This window comes from Lepisosteus platostomus, chromosome 13 (assembly GCF_059453375.1).
Source record: "Lepisosteus platostomus isolate fLepPlt1 chromosome 13, fLepPlt1.hap1, whole genome shotgun sequence".
NCBI lineage: Eukaryota > Metazoa > Chordata > Actinopteri > Semionotiformes > Lepisosteidae > Lepisosteus > Lepisosteus platostomus.
The window spans coordinates 35,851,574-35,872,830 of record NC_142623.1 but is presented as its reverse complement, the minus strand read 5'-3'; the positions used below and the strand labels follow the sequence as shown (position 1 = coordinate 35,872,830).

At 37.0% G+C, this 21,257-nt stretch overlaps 1 protein-coding gene across 24 annotated transcripts in view; it reads right to left on the bottom strand.

The window, feature by feature from the left end:
* Positions 1-348: 348 nt before the first annotated feature.
* The window catches only part of LOC148650533 (protocadherin alpha-C2-like), a 167,020-nt gene continuing 146,111 nt past the window's right edge, over positions 349-21,257 (bottom strand). For all 24 annotated transcript variants that reach the window (XM_088604463.1, XM_088604474.1, XM_088604476.1 and 21 more), the window contains exons 3-4: positions 16,915-17,006; positions 349-3,637 (exon numbers count right to left, since the gene is read on the bottom strand). In XM_088604463.1, the coding sequence (XP_088460589.1) occupies positions 3,336-3,637; positions 16,915-17,006 (394 nt within the window). In that variant the 3' untranslated portion in view covers positions 349-3,335. The remainder of the gene's footprint in view (positions 3,638-16,914; positions 17,007-21,257) is intronic.

Sequence of the window (21,257 nt, the reverse complement as noted above, 5' to 3'; positions counted from 1 at the left end):
CCAGTTTTAAAACTATCACTAAGACAAAATGATGATTATCAAATATTCCCTAGCAACATGCCTTGTTCTGTTGATATTATCATGATGTATCATGCATTATTGTTAGGTGTAAGTATTAATCATAATACGAAAGTGGCCACATGCTCATTCTTACTTTTTAATTGTTATACAGACCACAAATGTCTAATGTGTTTTACACCTGTAATTATTCAATTGCTGGAATGCACAGTATTCTTTTGGTGATCTTAGTGAAACCTTTTTTGTGACCAATAAGTAAGCTTCGGGTGACTAGCTGTAAAGCAAGTTAAATAAATCACACAGTCAAGGTCATGTGCAACTGTCGCTTCATATATTTAAGAAAGAAAATTTTATTTGTGATTTATAAACAAAACACGTTACCGGTATCAATAAAAAAATCACTAAATCACTGTTACACTGATGAGCAGGTGTACAAAATAAGATTATATAATAGATATGCACTGTCACAGTCAACAGCTTAGTGCCATCTATGGTTATATACACCAATAAAGGATGATTGCATGGAAATTCACAAACACAAGCATAGAGTACATATATTTTTAAGGGGGAAGGGTATTCTTTTCTTAGGCGCATACATAATTCAGTTTCACATTACAGTGTTAGTTAGCATTTCAAAGCCTAACACAAAAAAAAATAAAAAAAGATTGCAATTGAGAGCATTACACTATAGCATTACATATATCTAGAAGGTTAGTAACGTCAGTCTGAGAAACACAAAGTTTGTGATTCAATTTCTGGTGTATATGCTTGTTTAAAAGGTCAGCAGAGACAATACTTGTACCTCTTGTGTGAGTAATGGAGAAAAAGATATCTATATATATTGTATTTTGTTTTTCTGATTAATACATGCAACAGCCACTTAGTGATCTGACAGTACTGAACTGTGATACTTTATGTTGACTGCAGATAACAGTTTGAGAAAAGCAATCTGATAGCTGCAATAATATTAATCCCCAACCGATAAGGGCTGGATTGTATTAAGGGGATTAAATGCAATTAAAAAAACAGAGAAAATTCTAAACATCCCAAACCTTGTTTTTCTAGCCATTTCATAAATATATCTTCCATATTCCCATCTCTTAATAAAAAGCTATGATATAACCGCACAATTTACTAAAAACGTTTCTTTCTTTGTCTTGCTGCAACACACAATTAAAGTTTAACAAATCTCCAAGAATATTGTTGATCCGGCAGCATCAAAGAACAGGGATATTCTAAGTGGAAATTCTATATTCTATATTTCAAACAGAACCAATTGTTCTTGTCCCTGTCTTGCCTCCGTCCTAGGGCAGTGCTTCTGAAATATGGCCAGATCAACACTGCAGTGAAACCACCTTGCTGGAGTTTTCTAGAAGACACTGTTTCAGCCACCAGTAAAAATGCTGATGTCTACACTTTGGGATAGCGACCACATTTAGTTTGAGAACCACTGTCCTTGCTTAAATCTCTTGCTGTATACCATTTTAATATTAGGTAAAAATCTAAAACAAACTCAAATTTTAAGTCTTTAGTGATAGGAACACTGAAATTTGGCAAATAGTTTCTTAAACTTACAACCTCTAGCCATGTTCAAGAATTGGGCTTAAACAGTACTTGAGTCAGGTTACAGCTTGGATAGAAGCCTTGTGATAACATTTAAATATTGTGGCTATTCCTTATTATCTTTTTATTTTAGTATATGAAGAAGCTGTCAAACAAGCAAAGTAATTAAAGATGAGATCTCCAAATAAAAAGATCAGCACACCCAAAATTAAAAAAAAAATAAAACAACCTTAAGCTTGCTAGTTTACAAGCACCAAAGGCAAAGAGCTGGTGACTGAGGATAGTGGATTTGAAGCTGCTAAAGCCCAGGATTACTACAAAACATTCAGAGCGAAGCATGGGAATCAGGCTTGGCTTGAAAAGAACTAGCAACATTCCCTGTATATTACAAGACCCAAATAAAAATCATAAGTTGAACCACTGGCTCATAACCCTGTCTTCTGGGGAGGGGTTTGTCCTCCAGCTTTGTTTTTGTTTTGTTTTGTCCTCAAGAAGACAAGTTTCATACATCCAGCCTTTCTTTCTCCTGGCTCCCAAACGGGTTTGGGCAGAAAAAAAAAAATCCTTCTAAAAAAAGTCTTATTTTTCACTCATCCAGGTTGCAAGGGTTATAATACACATATACGTTCTGGAAACTTGTGCTGGAAAAAAGAATTGGTAAAAGCTGTGTTTTCCTTCAGCCTTGGCTGTCCCCATTTCCTGTTTGCTTGGCCACCAAAAAAAAAACAGGCTAAAAGCTATAATTTAGCCCCGGTTATAAGCACTGTTAAAGGGCAAGGGATCCATGTCACACAGACTCAGCTTGTCTGCCCCTTCAAAACACTGATTCATAAATCTGAGTTGGCCATTCTAGGATCTTACTGGTACAGCCCTGCCTCCATGCTGAAAGATCTGCATAATCTCATCTTGCAATATTTACAAGCGCTGCATGTGTCCTGCTCAAAAGCATTAGCACTTCTTAAGCGTGTGAGGAACTCTTTGCCTATCTGCTCAAATCCTTTAAAGAAACACTGCATGGGAACCGATAAGACAGAGATGCCAACGTCCGTCTGCAACAAGGAGAGCCTCCCCCTACAGGGGCAGGGGTGGGGAGGCAGGGGTTTTAGAAGGTGGAGACAATGGTTCTTGCGTTGCCTTTAAAGGTAGGCAAAATCTTGGTAGGCAGGAGGAGGCGAGTGGGCCTTTCCAGTCAGGTGATTTTTAGGAGCCAGTGCTTCTCTATCGGGGTAGAGACGCCACAGCTGTGTCTGTTCTGAATGTCACTGGGCATGAAGACTGCTGCAGTGAGCAAATGCATTGCCGCATGGTTCCCGGTCATGTTTTAACATTTTGTTTTGGAACCAGCACTTCATTCAGCCACCCACAACACAGATCAGCAAGCCAAACAGTATAATCCACTCATTTACAGGTCAGTGGAGTCCCTGCTGGCAGCATTACAGCTTGATTAATATAATTTCCTGGTTTTTTTTTTTTAAAAAGGACATTTTAAAGGCTAAACTTGTAATTAAAGACTAGGTTGCCAGTGAGTCAGCAGCTACGTGGGATATGTGATTTCTGGGAGAGCTCGGGAGGAAAAAAAAAAGAAGAGAAATCTGCTTGCGTACTCCCAAAATTGACAAGTGAACGCATGGTTAGTTTTATAACCGCTGGTATTAGATGACATTGGATTGGATTTGAAACTAAAGCAGGGAGCTCTCCTTTTGGTTCTGCCTTTTGACTTTAGTTGGTAGCTCTGTGTTAAGGACATCCTCTCCCTATTGCTCGCTGTTGTCATTGTTTCCCTTCTCCTTCTTGTCCGCCTTGCCCTTCTTCTTCTTTTTCTTCTTCTTGGTCTCCTCCTTCTTCCCGAAGGTGATGAAGTCGCTCTTGTCATCGCCTGTGGGCTGGTCCTGGCGGATGGAGATGATGGCAGGGGAGCCTGGGATGATAAAGGCCTCAGGGACTTCGCCAGGCTTCAGGGCCTGGGGGTGACCAGGACCAGGGCCATATCTGAAGGTCCAACTGTTACTGTTTATTCCTGCTCCAACAGGGGGCGACACCTCCCCGCCTTCGGGTTCTGAAAAGCAACGGATAAAAACGATTTTCTAATATCCAAGAGATACACACAAATCAATGAACCTCCATGTTTGATGTCTCATTAAACAACAAAATCATTCTTATACAGCGGTTTTCACAGCCAAATACCCCAAAGCCAATAATGTTAATGTACGACAGAAAATGTAAACGTCATCTAAAACGTTACTTATAAGATTATTAAAGGTAAAAATACAGACCTCACAAAGCACTTTAACTCCTTCCACTGTGCAAGTTAATAAGAACTGGTTAAGAATAAAGTGAGTTACCACACACAGTAGCAGGACTTAGGTAGATGTCATGATCAGATTAATTTGAGTTATGGTGACAATTTACAACTCATCCAAGACAAATTATTACATTACTGACTTTAAGAAAAGTGCCAAACTCTAATTTTAAATGGTTGCACCAGGATTTTTCTAGTTTTACCAGAATATGTTGGAAACCTAGCATAGGCAAGTAGGCAGTAGGTAAATACATGAACAACATACAGTACATTCAGTGTTTCAGAACCCTATTTATGATGAATTAGGGCAACTACTATACTGACCTGATTTTTTTAATCCACATTTTATAATGTGATCTAGAGTAAGTATCTACAGCAATATCCAACATGCAGACTGATGTAACACTGAACTGATATTATAAACACCTTTTCTTACAGCAGCTTGTGGGGAATGAAACAAGCAACAGCAGAGAAAACCATTGAAATTGTATTAGATACACAAAGAAGAAAGAGAACAATTCTGGTCACAAAAAAACGCACTGAAGTTCTGCGAGAGAAAAAAAGGTTAGAGAAGAAAGGACTGACCTTTCAAAGAAAGACAGTTTACATGCGATATCAGATGAATTAGCATATGAGGATGAGCAGCTTTTAATACCCTCACATAAACTAATCCCTTATAAAAGGTAATACTGTACATTAGCAGGACCTTATGACAGATCTTTTTTTAACATCACAGTTCTGCTACACTGACAGCTCTTGATAGTGACAGATCTTTTCTTCATGATTTTTATACATTCAGTCAAAATCCAACCTGGACTAAAGGCTGAAAGACAGCTTTTATGTTAACTAGACACAGACACTGGGTTGCCCAAGCTTAGGCCACAGTGCTATGTGAGGCTTTTCTGTCAGTTAACCATCTCTGACCTTAGAATTTTTTTTTTAGCTTGAGCAGACCCCACTACAGAGTTCAGTCCCTGTACTATGCAGTACTGTATATAGTGAGATGAGAATGTGAATAATTCATGCAGCTTTCCACATTTAATACTATTATATAATAACTGTAGGCCATATTTAGGAGTATGTGTAAGGTTTTCAGATGGAAATTAAGAAATTTAAATACAATTAAGGGAGGAAATATTACACAAGAATTGGTTGTTACAAAAGACAAATATAAGCATTTTAATAATTACCAGGTGTGATAGAATAATATTGTTTTGTTACTTTTATGAGGGAGAAGAGTAAAATGAAATCCATCGAGGCATTAGGTTTTCAAATTGTTTTTTTCATCCTCCATTAACATGAATTCTTAACCACAAAGAATAAAATGGCAGAAATCACAGAACAAGGTATGTCTATACATAGTTTAGAGAAGACCGAGCCTTGATCAAAAAGATCAACTGTTCTCCACAAGAAGTCTTATTTTATTCATTCAAAACATAAGTTTTTTGCCTTATATTTAACCTAAACATCATATACAGCAGGTGAAAACAAGTGTAAATGTCAGAATGTTAGAACCTCCACTTCAGCCATGTAAATAATGCTTGATAAGCATTTAAGCCCTGTGAAAGCAAGTTGCAATATTCCCTTTCCCATTTTTGATGGTCCTGCATCTCGTGCAAACAGATGAACACATCCCTAATCTTTCTGCAAGTTTTGGTGATTGAATGTCTTCAAGCCACAGATAATGATGTTTACATTAAAAAGAATATAATAGACTAGATAATCATGCTTTAAAATGTCTCCAGGAAAGCTCTTATCTCTAGCCTTTGAAATGGTTGCTCCCTTAAACCTTTGACAACAGATACTGTACAGTACAATGCTGTATATTGAAGAAATCTGACAGAAACCTGGAACTGTGTTGTGCTGCATGGGCAACGCCCTTTTAAACCGCATGGCTCCAGTGACTGTGGATATTCTGTCGATTCACACATGTGGTGTTATGCATCACGTGAGTCCTGAACTGATTGAAGCTGCTGTATGGCCAGATCCCCACAGACACCACGTGCAGTGTAGCACATCTGGTGCTTGAAAGAAACAAAGAGCTCCCGCCTCCCAACACAAAGTACGCCCCACACTCAAAATGAAGGCATTCAGCTTAACCTGTAATAATTCATTATAAGTAGTGTTACAGAGCAAATCACGACAGATGTGGAATCATCCGTCACAGTTCAAATCCATGCCATTACTGCAGGAATGCCAAACAAACTGCACATGGGAGGTGCAGGTGAAAATGGGAGGACTCAACTTTATTCGGTAATGAAGTGCAAGACTATACCAGTCCATTTCAGCCATGTTCTTTAGGTTTTGCTAATGTTAAACACTGGAAAATGTACATTGTTCCCCTGCTATTAAGGCTGTACTAACAAAATATGCTTCAGAACTGAATGGAGGACTGTAAAGAGCAAATAAATAAACTATTCCCTCATCATCCCTGAATTTAGTTTTAAATAACATGGTAGTGAGAGCATTTGGGTGACAGGGACACTTAACTCTCAAGCATACTTTCTTTTAATTTCAGACTGAGGAAACATTTCACTGGAGTAGAAAAACATGCTCTTATCCTCTTATATTTGCAGCCTTAACAGATTTTAATAGTCCTGACCTACTTTTCTTTTAGATCATGCCGCAGCCCCGAAAGGGGAGTTTGTATTTATTTATTTTTTAAGCTTTATAACTAAGCTGCCAGTGAGAAAAGTGGAGATATTTTTAATATCTGCGTCACCCTGCCAGGAAAAGACCCTGATCTTTCTGACGAGGAGAAATAATTACACTAACAAAGTGCAGCTGTCTCTGGAAAACACTGAAAAATGGACACAGCCACACAGCCGACTTGCAGGTACTGTATAATTATCAGCTTCTGGAACAATGTGAAGTCCTTTTTATGCAAATTACAGGCTGCAACTATCGAGCTGCTGATTTACACTTAGAATACTTCTTTCTTTACTCTCTTTACATGATATGCACAGTCGTTTCAAGTCTGTCTCAGAGGGAATTACTTGTGCTCTTCAATATCCTTCAATAAAGAAGCCACATTTTCTATCTCAGTGTTGAAAATATGCATGAAAAGGCCACTCCACTAGCAGTGCATAAAATTAATATAGGTATTTTTGTCACTAAGATCCCACGGTACTAATAAAATGAAAAAAAAGTTCTGTGCTGGTAAAGAGCTACAGTAAGGAACATAATCCATGCACTCCACTATTTGTAGAGAGATATACTTTATTATATATATAAATATGAACCACCAACTCAACAATTATGTCCTGCGAATAATTAATCAAATGTTAGCTTGTTTACGTATCATTAAAACTTTTATCATTTAGCTTATTTACATATCATTAAAACTTTTTTCATAAGAAGATCATCAGAAGGAGTTAGCCTAGTCCACTCTTATCCACTTAAACACCCTCGTCCAATATCAACTTATGCATTACAAACATTTTAATGATATATTCATTATAGTATGTACAGTATTTTGGTTCATTAATAAAGTCCCTGTGTAGCCAGATCTCAAACCTTGACCTTTCTACTCTCAGAAACCTACCTTAACTGATCAGAAAATCCAATTTACAAACATCCTGTAAGCAAGCTGATCTCATCTAAGTGCTGTTCTAGCTTGTTAAAATTATTGTAGTCCTAAAAGTGAACACTACAGCACATTGACCCCTAGTCTGACCCTACAGCAGACGGGCCTTGATGCCCCAGTTCGGTGACAAAGAAATTTATGGGAGCCCTTGAAAGACACTTATTAAATATGTCTGCTTTTCCTCCCTGACAAAATAAAACTGGCAGTTCAGGAAAATGGAAGGAGCACATTTTTATCTTAATACACAACACATTCATTGATCCACAGAAGCATGGGTTACTTGAGTTAAAATAGTTTATATATGAGTCACCTCTAAAACGAATATTCAGAAACAGGGCTGGACCTTAACAGTTCCCTTAAGGTCTACTCTTCAGTCAGGCCTGACTTTGAACTGTGATAGATGTGCAAAAAAAGAAATAACTGCAGAAAAGCCATTGATGAGTCGTTTTAAAAAAGATGCAGATTTTTATTAAAATATTCAAGTTGCTTTCAAGAGCGCCTAACCCTTTTTCAGCAGAATAGGACTAAGACTTTATAGAACTGATATTTCCTGTTTTAATTATTAGACTTTCATTCAATTAATTTCTTTGGGTTCTGGAGGCAGAGGTCAGATTAAGTTCATGAGACCGATTTCCTGTTAACATCATGGACATAATGAGATTTGGGGAAGATATGTTAGCTTGGAATTTCATTAACCGTCTCAGTAATAATCCAATCTAAAACAAATACAACTCTGTAATACAGTACATTGTGATTTCTAAAATGAATCAATTAATCAACTGACTAACAGACTTTTAAAAAGAAATCTGCTTGATTAGTGTCTAAAATTACAACTGGTTACATGCTACACTGTATATTGAGAAGTACTACAATGATTGTTTATTTTCAGAAAAGAGAACGTAGACTTTTTACTGATATTGTTATTATTTAATAGTAATGATGATGATGACAATGATTACTAGTAAGCTTCTTACATGAATGATGATTGCATTACTAACTGTTATTTAAAAAGCAAATGTTAACCTGAAACACAGCCCCTAATTTCCAAGTGAGTCATACATTGGAGCCTTTAGCTAGAAAAGGATACACAGGAAGAAGTGAAATGCACAGAAATGTCTGGTTAAGAAAGACAACTGTGAATATCAAGATTTTACACATTGCTTGTGAATCTCATTAGAATAGTGTTCCTATATTTCAAGGAAAGAAAACCATCAATAGAGGATCTATGTCTTTTTGTTGTCCGACAATATAGACAACATTGTAGTTTAACTAGAAAAAGGAATTCAGAAGCAGATTTTTCCTTTAGTCATTTTCATAACCATTTAAATATAAGGAATTCTCATTCTAATGAGATATGCAAGATATGGAATCAAAGATTATCCTTATGTTTATTTATTGTGTAAAGCACCTATATGAAAAAAAAATATTTTCAAATTTAAATTCAGATGATAATTTAAAATTGCAGTTTTGCTAAAGTGAAGTATGTGATAAGCACTTTTAGGTCAATGTGATACACAGTGAACTTACGACAACTTTGTTAACGCTGTTTAACATAAAGAGTGAGTTTTTGCTTCCTGGGTAATACCTAAAATACTGCTGCTATTTGGCTGAAAAAACCTTTATAATAATATTACTACTCCCATTTAGAAGGTGATGGGGCAGCTCTCACTATCACCCCCTTTTTTGGCTTATTTCCAGTATTATTCTACATTTTGAAGCATATCTTGTTTCTTATTAACCTTGCCTTTCAGTTCCCTTTGCATGGGATGCTGTCCCTGTGGGTAATGAAACAATATAGCCCAGATGTGCCATTGCTGTGAAAGGGATCTGACTCTCTTCATCAGTAGTCAGGTCTCTCTCCATCAAGGCTGGAGAGATTGCATCAAATGCTCTCAGGGGCTTTCCAGCTGAAGGGAGATCAGTCCCACCTCTTCCCTCACAGACGCCATTAAAACATCACACTGTCTCCCACACAAAGGAAAATTTCTCCCTTACTGATTACTGGCAGGGTGGTTACAAAGAAACACGCCTTGCATTTTGCAGATATACTGCTCATAGCATCTTTATCTCATCTATCAGTGCTTGTTTCAAAGCAATGTTGCTTTCTTTCTCTGACCTTGTATTGAATAGAGCATGCAGGAAAACAAAGGCACAAGCATTACCAGTGAGATCTCAGGACTGCCGACTGACTGCTTTTTATTATAAATGATTTGAATATATTTTCAAAAGCCAGCGGCTGCTGATAATGATGTTTCTGTACCTTAGAAGAGGTAAAGAAATCATGGTTACAGGGTAGTCTGGCATTTTGGTACGTTTGCACCGCTTAGGATGTAAAATTGTTCACTGTAGCAAAATCAGTGTGAAACCTAATTTAGGGAGTTGCATTATTCATTTATTCCAGACAGTGTCTACCCTAACACAATGTTATGTATTATCTGCCCACAACAGGGAGATCATACTTTGAAATGACAAGGACAGAGAAAGGATTGGTAATGGAATACAAAATCACACAAAAAAGGAAACATGTTTCAAGAATTGTAGCCAGGGGTATAACAAAACCACTTACTTATTACTTAGTGTAAATTGCTAACTTACTTACTGTTCTTTTTAAAAAACTTTCTACACTGAGCAGGTTGTAAATGGACAGCACTTCAATACTATCACTAGCACAAACATTTACTGTCTGAGTCTGAGACTGTCATTTGAGTGTAATGCGGATGTCATGTAATGTAGTCATGTGAATGTAACATATTAGCAGAAGATATTGTGACAGTGAAATCTCCAACACTTTGAAGTATAGGGTTTAGCCCCCACCCTGGTTAACAATTATTAATTGTAGCCTGGTACTGAAAGTGTAACACACCGCAATGAATAATGGGGATGTTTTCTTTATCTGCTCCTTATGTGTTTTTTTCCTAAACAATTTTGCAAACCCAGAGACTGTGGATTTTACATTTACTGTTCATAAATTGTTGCTACAAAAGACATAGCAGAATATCATGGTGTACTGTTGTACTCATCCAATGAAATGTGATTAAAAAGAAGACAAATATCTTCAAAATGTTATCGTGCATACACATATGTAGATGTGAAAATGTTGACACAACATATACTATAAACATAATCCAATGGACAAACTGTATATACTCTTTCAGTTCTATGTCCTGGCTAGTATAACATTAAGAGTATTTTTTTTAATTGTGTCTTGCTTTTTTTCACAGAGACAACTGCTTTTCCAGACCATATGATTTTAATGAAATGGTGCAGATTATTTTTAAGAAATTGCTATCCATGCGCAATTAACAATTGTGATCAATCCTGTAACAACATTAGACGTTTGCCTCTTAAAAAAAGAATAACCTTTTAATTTTGTGTGGTTTTCTACTTTTTATTTGTAATGCACTCTGCTGCTTTGTTCATTCTGCAGCTAACGCCTTATTAATTATTCATGCACAGTGACACTCCTGTGCATGTGTTATTCAGCCCCCATAGCTGTGAATTATCACCTCAAAATGTGTCTGTGCTTTAATGAATGCCAAGTGATGCTGTGTTTTAACCCTTGAAATCCGATATATCTCTCATTGCTGGAGTAGGAGAACTGCTGCTTCACATGATTTTGTGACCTGTTTTTGTTTGTTTTCAAAATGCATCATTGACACCCTCAAAGCCCCTACCTATAACGTATACATTGGGCAACTTGGCAAATCAGATATAAAATGTATTATTTTGAGTGCTGTGTACCATATTAAAAATGAGAAAACAAAACACTCAATGCAATAAGGCGACTCTGACTTCTTCAAATACCCTTCTTCAAATGTTTAACCTCAAGTCATGTTCTTCTGTAAATTTGTTATGCAGGATGAATAGAGATCTCTGCATACCTTGATTGCCTTGAATTGCTTAATCCCAGAGTACAAGGCAGATGATGAAGACAGGCATTCCCGAGAGCAGCTAATCAACATATCAGGAAAGCAGATGCCCAGAATCAGTGTGGACCAGGGGAAAAGACAGATTTACTTACCATTTTTTTTTTGTTTTCTGAAATCCTCCCAGAAAGCAGACTTCAAATAACAGCATCTGCTGTGCCGCGTTTCTGCTTACGTTAGCACAGGATATGGTGCACCAGTTGTCACCAGGTTCTTTGGGTGGTTGTTTGACAGCTTAATTTCTGTACACTTTGGCATCCAGAGCTGCAATGCAGTTATGCTTTCAGCCTCATTTTTCCAAATCTCATCCACACCTGTTCTGCAAGGCATATACTGTATATACTGTACATCACTAATTTCTTTAGAAAAAAAATAGCTGGCTTCTTTTTGCTGAAAAAAATCATCTATTCCCTTGGACACCTGGCTAACTGGTTTGCCTCATTCGAAGATACACAGACAGCTTGGGTGAGGATTAAGTCTTTAGCTGATCACACGCCTTTCAGAAGTGATGCCACATCAGCTCATCCCTTCAAGCAGCTACTGTCCGAGTGCTCTTGATGCATGCCTGCAGACAGCTCTCGAGATGTGCGCAAAAAATCCATGATTAGGTGTCATGTAAACATCTATAGAAAAGGACTGATTCAAGGGAGCTGATCCTTTCAACACAGGGTGTCTTGGAAGAAAATCTGATCTTGTGCATTTTACTTTCGTTCTTTTGTTATTTTTTTATCACCAGAGGCCTACTAATACTAATAGGAGCGAAGAAGCCAAAAAAATCAGAAAGATCCCCTCTTAAAATATTTATACATTATATTGCTGTGCTCAATTTAGTGGCAAGTGGATATTGCAAAATCAGCCTTTAAAGTTTCTGATATAGCTAGAATAATGAGAGCACCAAATTGCTTATTTTCTTTATCCTTCCAGTGGGATTTTGCTGATATGAGCTCCTGTCCAGTAATGAAAAATCAGTGATGCATACAACCTGTGCAAACCGCAAACCTGCATCTGTTTCTGCAGCGCTTGCTCGGCACCACACGTCTATATATAGGTCACCCTGCCTCTTAGCATTCCATTCAGGGTATGAATGGTTTCCCTGGAAACCGCATTTACACTGCACCAGTGCGCCTCACCCACTGCCAGTGCGAGCTGATGGAGAATGCTGCTGCTAACTCTCGAAGCCCAATGCGCTATTCCTTAGTAACGCCCTTCCAGAGGTCTGCAGCCTCTTGAAGGGATTGCTTCAGATACAAAGACAATACCTCACTCCACACACACACCGACAAAATGCCTGCTGTGCTTGTTTTTACCATCAATGCCCATGTGATCTCAAGAGCAAGTTACCGGTTTTGCTTCCTGGTGGATGTTCAATGAAGCAAATCTCTAGGTTTCATAAATGTGATTCAGGCTTGCATTGAGCTAAACATAGACTGTTTTCTGTCTGTTGCAACAAGCACACAGAAAAAGATGGAGTATCGTCGAAAGCAGGATGTACAAGTACTCCAATAAGTAGAGGCATTCTGACCAGCCTGACCTTGACTATTAAAGATAAAAGACAGATAAATGATTGATTTGGTCTTTTCTCCATACTAAATGATGCACAGTTTTGCTGGGTCCACTATTCTACAGCCAGACTCCTGAGAGGAACTATAGCAGCAGCTCAAATTCTTCATAATATAAAGCCTCTGATTTTTTCCCCTACAAAGTTCCAAAGCAATTTGAACTGCTCAAACCTCAAAACCTTAATGAACTGGCCACACCTTTCCTGTCCAATCCCTTCGTTCTCCACATGGCATTCCCAGTTTTAGCCAATGCCCAGTCTTTGCTGGCTGTTTAAACTTTTAGAGCTCATTTTGGCGGTAGGGTCTGCTGCTACAGTACCATTCCTGTAAAGGCCTACCATGCACTCCACGGAGAAATTAGAGAAGCAGACTTGTTTGTCTCCTCAAGCCATTTGTTGAAATGGCCCAAATTAAATTTTCTACGCTTAACTGCTCATATTTACAAAGTATTCAGTGATTTGTGTCTATGAAGGAAGTTACATAAATGCAATATTGATTAAGTGTTGCATTTCAGAATCACATTTCATTTTGTTTTTAATAACTAAAGAATATCATTCAAGTTAATCTATTGCTTTAAATTATGGTGATATTATTTTCTAGTTTTCACAAGTAATCTATGCTTAGGCAACAGTCCTTTTTATGATGTTTGTTCTGCATGAATTGAAGCACTTGCTGGGATTTAATTTATTAGCATCCGTATTTTTTTCTAAACCAATTTTACTCCCGCAGTATTGCCAGGATTGATTGAAAAACTCGAAAGTAAATACATCAGTTTCACAAATGACTACTGTAAATTACAAACAATCGGTTAATTTGCAATGACATTCATTTCCAGTCTTTCATTTAAATTCTTATAATTTAATATAGAACAGTTCCCCAATAAAATGTATTTAAAATGCGTAAGTGCTAACTGTTGGAGGTGTGGCAGCTACTATAGTGCTGGTTGCTCACAGCTCTAAGTTCTTGGTATTGATTATGAATTGGAGCTCGTTCTCTGTGAAGTTTTCTTGCTTCCCATGTTTTTTATTTTTATCCCACCAGCCGATGACCTGTTAGATGGGTTCACTAGAGTCTCTAAATTGTCTGTGTTTGCAGTTGCCCTGCATTGGATGGGCATCCCATCCAGGATGTAGTCCTGCCTTGTGTCCTGTGCATCCAGAATAGCTTCTAGGTTGCCGTGACCCTTGCCAGGGATATGATGATTGGTGCCAATTGTACCAGTCTGTCAAAGTCACACCTTCTTAGCAGATGCAGTTAGTTAAAAATATTCCTTACAAGCTGTTGCACATCAATTCATGTAAGATCTACATAAGCTCCTCTACAAAATAATTATACAAGGAAACACTCAAGATGACCAGCACAATTATCCAAAATGATTATGTCAATATCAATTCCCAGAGGGTCCTTTTGTTTTACAATTCATCCAGGTCCTCTGTTATGCATTTCATGAACTAGATAAATTATCAGTTTCCTCCGGGGCAAAAATATTTTTTGGTAGCTACATGCAGTACTGTATGTCATCATGCATTTTTCAAACCATCAGCTGCAAATCATAATTGTCAAAGAGATACAGACATCATCCGCTGTAAAACACATTAGCAAGAGTTATATATGGCCATATAATAAAGCAATTAAGGTTGAATCATTTAGCTCCCTTACACCTTTTGTAGTTTCACCAGCAACACGGAATGAACTACATTTATGAGGTCAGGCCTAAATCGCTAATGCAAAGGTTATGAACAGCGCCATTGTGATCTCTGAATAATCTGATCACTGACTGCTGTGCTGCATGATTCTTAATACGATTGCAGAGTTCAGAACAAAACCATACCCCTTCCTGACTGGTGGAGCTACTCAATTAATCGCAAATATCATCTACTTGATTGATAGAACTGAGCGCTAGAAATGCTCATGGGAAAACAGATGTGATATGCCTGAAAGATGCATCAGCCTCTCCAATTTAATTTGGGGGCTCTATCAGCTGTAATGAGCATTTCTGGTCTGTGTAGCCACAAATGGCTGGGGCTGACAATATTTCCCTGTAAATTGAGCGTCCTACCATTTTCACCTATAATGGTGGTTTGGAAGAATATTTTCTTATTCAAAGTGTATAACTCCTATCACTGCAGAGTGATTGATTCAGCACTGCCTGCTAAATAAATAGCATATTGTATTAGGTAATCTAAATCATCTTGAACCAACCACAGACATTTAATTAAGGATAAAACGAAAACAGCAGCTGAAAAGCATCTTCATGGTCCTAATAAGCAACAATCCAGCAGCTTTTACAGATCACTCCCAACTCATCAATTTCTTAACACTTAGAACAGTTTCATTTTGACCATTTCAGCCGGTGATTTGCTCATCTGAGGAGTTTAGAGATAAGATTTTATATGAAAATACCAACACCTAGCTGCTCTCCGGGACCACAGGTGGCCAGTTCTGCTTTAATTGAATAAACTGAATTACTACACTAATCAAATCTGACATGTGTTTCGAGTCTTTACAAAGTGACAATTTAAGGATGAACTACAAGGCCTGCTAGATTGTAGATCTCCAGGACCAAGGTTAGCAAGGCCAAATCCTTCATCAGCAAATAGCTTGAATGACACCAAGGTGTCAATATCTTGGTCCTGCCTTTTCAATGGCTACCCAACATTTAAGATTTGTTTCCAGTACAGATTAATCCCCTTAAATTGATGTCACCCTTCCTGCACGTGCATGCCTTGCCAATAAACTCTATTGGTAGAAGGTCAGCAGGTGCCTCAAAGACCCAGGCTGATGTCTGTATTTCTATATAGCTGAAAAAATGATAACTGGATTTGGCATTCATTCAATATGACTGGCCCCCTTCCACCAAAATGGATGAAGGATCGTATCCTCTCTAAGTAATCATCTTTCACTTTAGCTGAGCAACAAGGCGCTGTCTTTATGGCAAAATGGAAACCTTATTCACCTCTCGCTTCTCATATTATCTAGATTGTATAACTAAGATCATTATTGCACATTACACAATGACCTTGCAGTCCCGGCCAAAGTATTTCACTGGAATCTGACAGAGAAATGTGAGATAAACCAACACAACATTTGCAAAAAAAAAACCAACAATTATCTGCTAATCTTTTGACAAGTTTTTTTTAGAGTGTGTTTAGCTGCTGGAACACTTACAGATAGCCTTATTAACATCAGGCTCTTATAGATATTCAAAGGAAAATCAACTTGCTTGCATACAGTACTGGGGGAACAGGAGATGAAACAATCGTTAATGTTCATTCCATTATTATTATTATTATTATTATTATTATTATTATTATTATTATTGCTTACACTTATATAGTGCTTTTCTGGACACTCCACTCAAAGCGCTTTACAGGTAATGGGGACTCCACCACCACCAATGTGCAGCATCCACCTGGATGATGCGACGGCAGCCATAGTGCGCCAGAACGCTCCCCACACATCAGCTATCAGTGGGGAGGAGAGCAGAGTAATGAAGCCAATTTATAGACAGGGATTATTAGGAGGCCATAAGGTTGTCAGAATATTTTAAATCCAAAATCCTTTCTTACTACTGATAATGGATTATCGATTTTGATAAAACAAGCTGAAAGATCATAACCATTCACATTGGAAAGGTGATCTATTGCCATATGTGGCAAAACATTGTCTTTGGAAAAGTATACAGTATATCATTCTTTTTTTCCTCGCTGTTTTTTTTTTTCGATTTCAAATGTAAAAAGCACCAATTCTTGAAGTAGTTTCAAAGGAGAGACATCACCCAAGATTAATGGAGGGTGTTGGCAAAAGTGCATTAGCTGAAGAGGTCAATGACAATTTACTGGATATTTTTTCCTAACCCCAGATAAGGGATCAGAATTTTACAATTAACTACAATGGCAGACAGATCTCTTGGCCAGCCCAGTTAGTGGTTTAACACTTTCGTTTCTGGGCCGGGACACGTACCTCCTCCTGTTGCACTGGACACTGTGGGCCAGTTCTGCACGAGGACCCCAGGAGCTCCTTGCAAAATAGCTGACTCTTCCATGTGCACAGAGCTGCAAGAGAAACCAAGGAAATTCAACACAGACACACCCCATTGCAGCACTGGAAAAACACAGAGAACCAAGGTCAAGAAAACAGAAATCAAACGCCATGTAAATACCTTGCATTTTGGCATTGTTTTATTGGCTTTTCAAAAGAGTAAAACTGCAAGGTTTCTGTAGTCTAAGTGTAGTAGCAGATCATTTGTATTCTGCTTTACAATTCTCAGCAAAATGGAGTGTATCTCTGGAAGGCCATGCATGTATACTGGAGTGTATGCATCACAGGTGCTACAATTTCTCTGTCGCCCTGCATTTTTCAGGGCCTGCTTTGCAAAACAAGGCAGTGGTGCATTTTAAATGAGGAGTTTTCTTCTGTTGCTGTGACATACCCTCTAAAAGACCCTGGCTATCTCTACAGGGACTGATGCTTAAATTGCGTTTCTTTCTCTCAGTCTGCCTCAAAATGGCTTTCTTGGTTTTCAGCACAGACCAGCAATTATCATAACTCCTCTGATCAGATCCCCTTTTAAGGTGCTGGAAATGACAGCAACAGATCTGAAATTCACACATGTGCTGACAATGAATGAAAGGATGCAGTTGCCATTGCACCTTGATAACGCTTATTTCATTAGCATACAATGGGGACAATTAGTATCTCAACAAAAAATTAGTATTTGCACCATGATTTAAGGTATTGATATATTTTTCTAAAAAAAAACAATTTCTTGTTATATTAGTCCTTTTATTGAGGTTATATTTTATCAGAAATACTGTAAATATGAGATAGAAATGGTGAGCTATGCAATGAGAGAGAAGAGAGAATTTGAGAAATTGTTGTGGGCTGGTGAGAAGCCAAGCACAATACAAGTATTTATGGTGTTTTAATGAGGATAATATTAAAATTAATTTGACTGTGTTATGCAACAAGTAATGTTTATTAAGCACAGAAAGCAAGGTGATCCTTTATTCCCCGCACTGACACAACATGCGAGTGGTTTTTGCAGACAATTTCAGATCCAGCTGTCTTGATATGCTTAACTAGAATGCAGAGTGTTCATTGAACATCTGCACATTTATAATCAAAATATGTTAACTTAAAAATGATTTTGCAAGTCCAAATAAAGCATATTCTTTGTCTAGTCATCTCAAGGGGTATTTGAGAAGTAATTATTTAGAGGAATTACAAGAAGAACTACTGTTTAAGCATGTTTTTCTTGCTCTAACCATGAACTTTATTCATATATATTCTTTCTGGCTATTTGAATCTAAAATTGTTAGATTGCGAAGAAGGAATTAATTCAATTTAATTTATGAAAAAATCTTTAGGAGGATTGCTAAAAGTATAGTGATTTGTTGTTTGATAGTTTTACTATTGAAACAAGAGAATTGACCTTCCTTAATATTCTACACAATATTATGGTCTTCAACAATATGGGGGCATGTTCTTTCTTGGAATTGTGTTAATGCACTCAGGGATTTACTGTACAGTAAGGAAGGCTTGTTTAATAGCCTTAATGCAAAGAATATGTTGTATAACTATACTAAACAAATAATAGCTTATATAACACATTTTAATAAGAAATATGAGAGGAAGGGAATTCATATTGGGTAATATTATATTGTAGAAAGTGACTGCAGAACCCTTCACTTCAGAGGGTTCTTAGCAATTGAATGATACCTGTGTTTCCTAGTAAAAGCTTTATGTTATTTTATGAAAGAAATAAGCTTTGAATGAGTCGCATTGTTTCCATGTAGTCTAAGACACTGGATTACATGGAAGATTCTCATGGGACACTTTGTTCAATTAAATAATGCATTTGAATATGCTAGGCAGATACCTGGAACCTAATGTTTTGTAGGGTGATTAACATTAACTGCAACTGCTTAAACATGTCCACATTTTAATACCAGATTTATCCAATCTGGTAAAAACTATAAAAAGATACTGATTATATTGTTAAATGATGCTCCTCAGCATGGGAGTGCTAACAAGTTAAAATACTGCAAAGAAAACAAATGTAGTTGTTATTTTAATGTATTCCTAATCTTGGAACAATATATGGGAACAATCCACCTGTCTCTTAGGTCACTGAGTGTTCATGCTATACTATGCCAATATTTTTCCTCAGTTAAACATTCCCCTGTCTACCATCAATGAAATGAAACAGGAGGAATGACTACATGAAATGAAATCATGGTGATTATAAAGACAGATTAAAATAAAAAGAGAAATTAATAAATGCTGTTGTTTCACATGGGTAGTTTGCAGTAAATTAAAGAATGAAGCAGAACAAGATTCACCTATTTTATTTTTGACCATTAGGTATTCTATCACTTGATAAGACAATTTTTTCTTATCAAGCCACACTACATTTTCAGCAGTGTGGCAGATTCTATAATGAAATATATGAAACAGCAGCATTACTGTAATGAATCTGTCTTCCAACAAACAATGTGCCCTCATCTCTTTTCAAGCTTGCATTTCATCTAACAGTTTAACCAGTGATTCAAGCATTAAAATGAAGCATTTAATTGTTTCTGAAATTCAGAGTATGTTTGCAACCCTGTCCTGAATCAAAGCATAATTATTTCTCTTCTGTGGAGATGCAACCTTATGTCTCCTTTCACAAAAGAATGAATACTGCAAAACCTCCAGGTTCTTTATTGCAGTGTCAGTTCTCTGCTGCATTTCTCAGAATAATAAGAAGCAAGCAATTAAAATTAAATCAATATTGTGGCTCCAGTGTTTCCACAGGGATGAAGAAACTAAACACCTACTCCATACTGTAGCACATAATAAGAACTTCACAGGACCCACACAACCTCCAGTTGGTTAAATTATATTCTGCCTAGATCTCTGCACATCTTCTTTAAATCCTCAGCTCATTTGGTTGAAACCCCAGCCCATGCACCTACAGTACCAACGCTGACATGGTTTACATGGAATCAGGAAATGGATCTACCTCTAAGCAAGCATTTATCAAAGACAAAGTACAGTTACAGGTCCACACAGCCATGATCACAGGCACAAGTGCAGACACCCACAAAAACAGCAATTCAGCACACACAATGTGACCAACACCCATGTGAAGTGCTATTTTTAGCAATGCTGCAATAAGGATCCTCTCAAGAAGTCTTCTTTTTAATCTGCTGTCAATTCGGCTGCACCAAGACACAGTTCTGATTGAGATTAGCTTCAGAATTATCATTAGTTAGAACTCCATCCACAGTTCATTTCATACATTAATAAAAAAATAAAAAAGACAAAGGAATTAAAGAACCCTTTAAGGACTGCATTGCAGAGGATGGTGTCTGCACAAAATGAAGGAGGGTAAATTCCAAATGAAGAATTATGGGCTTTGGGAGGGGGTTGTCAAGCCTTCTACATATTTAAAATAAACCATTTTAATGTTTTAATCAACCTTTTACAAAAAATAATTTAATATTAATATAAAAAATGTTGATGTTATATATGGCTTTAATAAACTGTCATTGTTGGCCATTTTAAGAATGTGAAACAATATTCATTAGCTTTAAATATCCAAGGTTCACTAATTAATACTTCAGCACAGTATCCAATACAAAAAAACCTGGCCAACAGAAATTAAGCTACTAAATGTTTATCTTCTTTGAATGCATGCTTGTCTCTTCAGTGTAAATGCTATTAATTGTGCTTTATTAATGTTGGAATAATAGGTGTTTATTTTTTTTTCACCACTTCTTTCCACATGAAGCAGTTTTAGTTGCTGTTATTTAGCAGGCATCAGGAGACAACAAGTTTTCCCTTCCACATTTGTCTCAAAACTTTAACATTCCACTGACTCCTCACTCTTTATCTAAAATGAATGAATGGGGTTTACGAATTTTTACTTTTCTGAAATACAAAAAAAGGTAAAAAATGTTCAAATTTTCAGTTCTACTTTCCTTCAAATCTGTGCATGCAGATTCTTTAGCTCTGGGACATGGTTTATATGCAGTTGACCTACATTTTCACATCATATGGGCCAATCCATGTTACTGGTTAAGTGACATTTATTAGATTGTTCTGCTTGTTTGTTTTCTCTAAAAGTGGAATTCAATGTACGTAAGTCTTCTCATTAAAAATCTATTTTAGATTTGAAGCAGGTCAGGGTTACCAAGATATTTTAACAACAGCTGGTGGCTCTGGTAGATGACATACAGTACAGTAGGTCCATTTCAAATTCAAAGTGATGCACTTCCTTGTTAGTGTAATCTGTAACTTTGCATTTATATTATATGTAT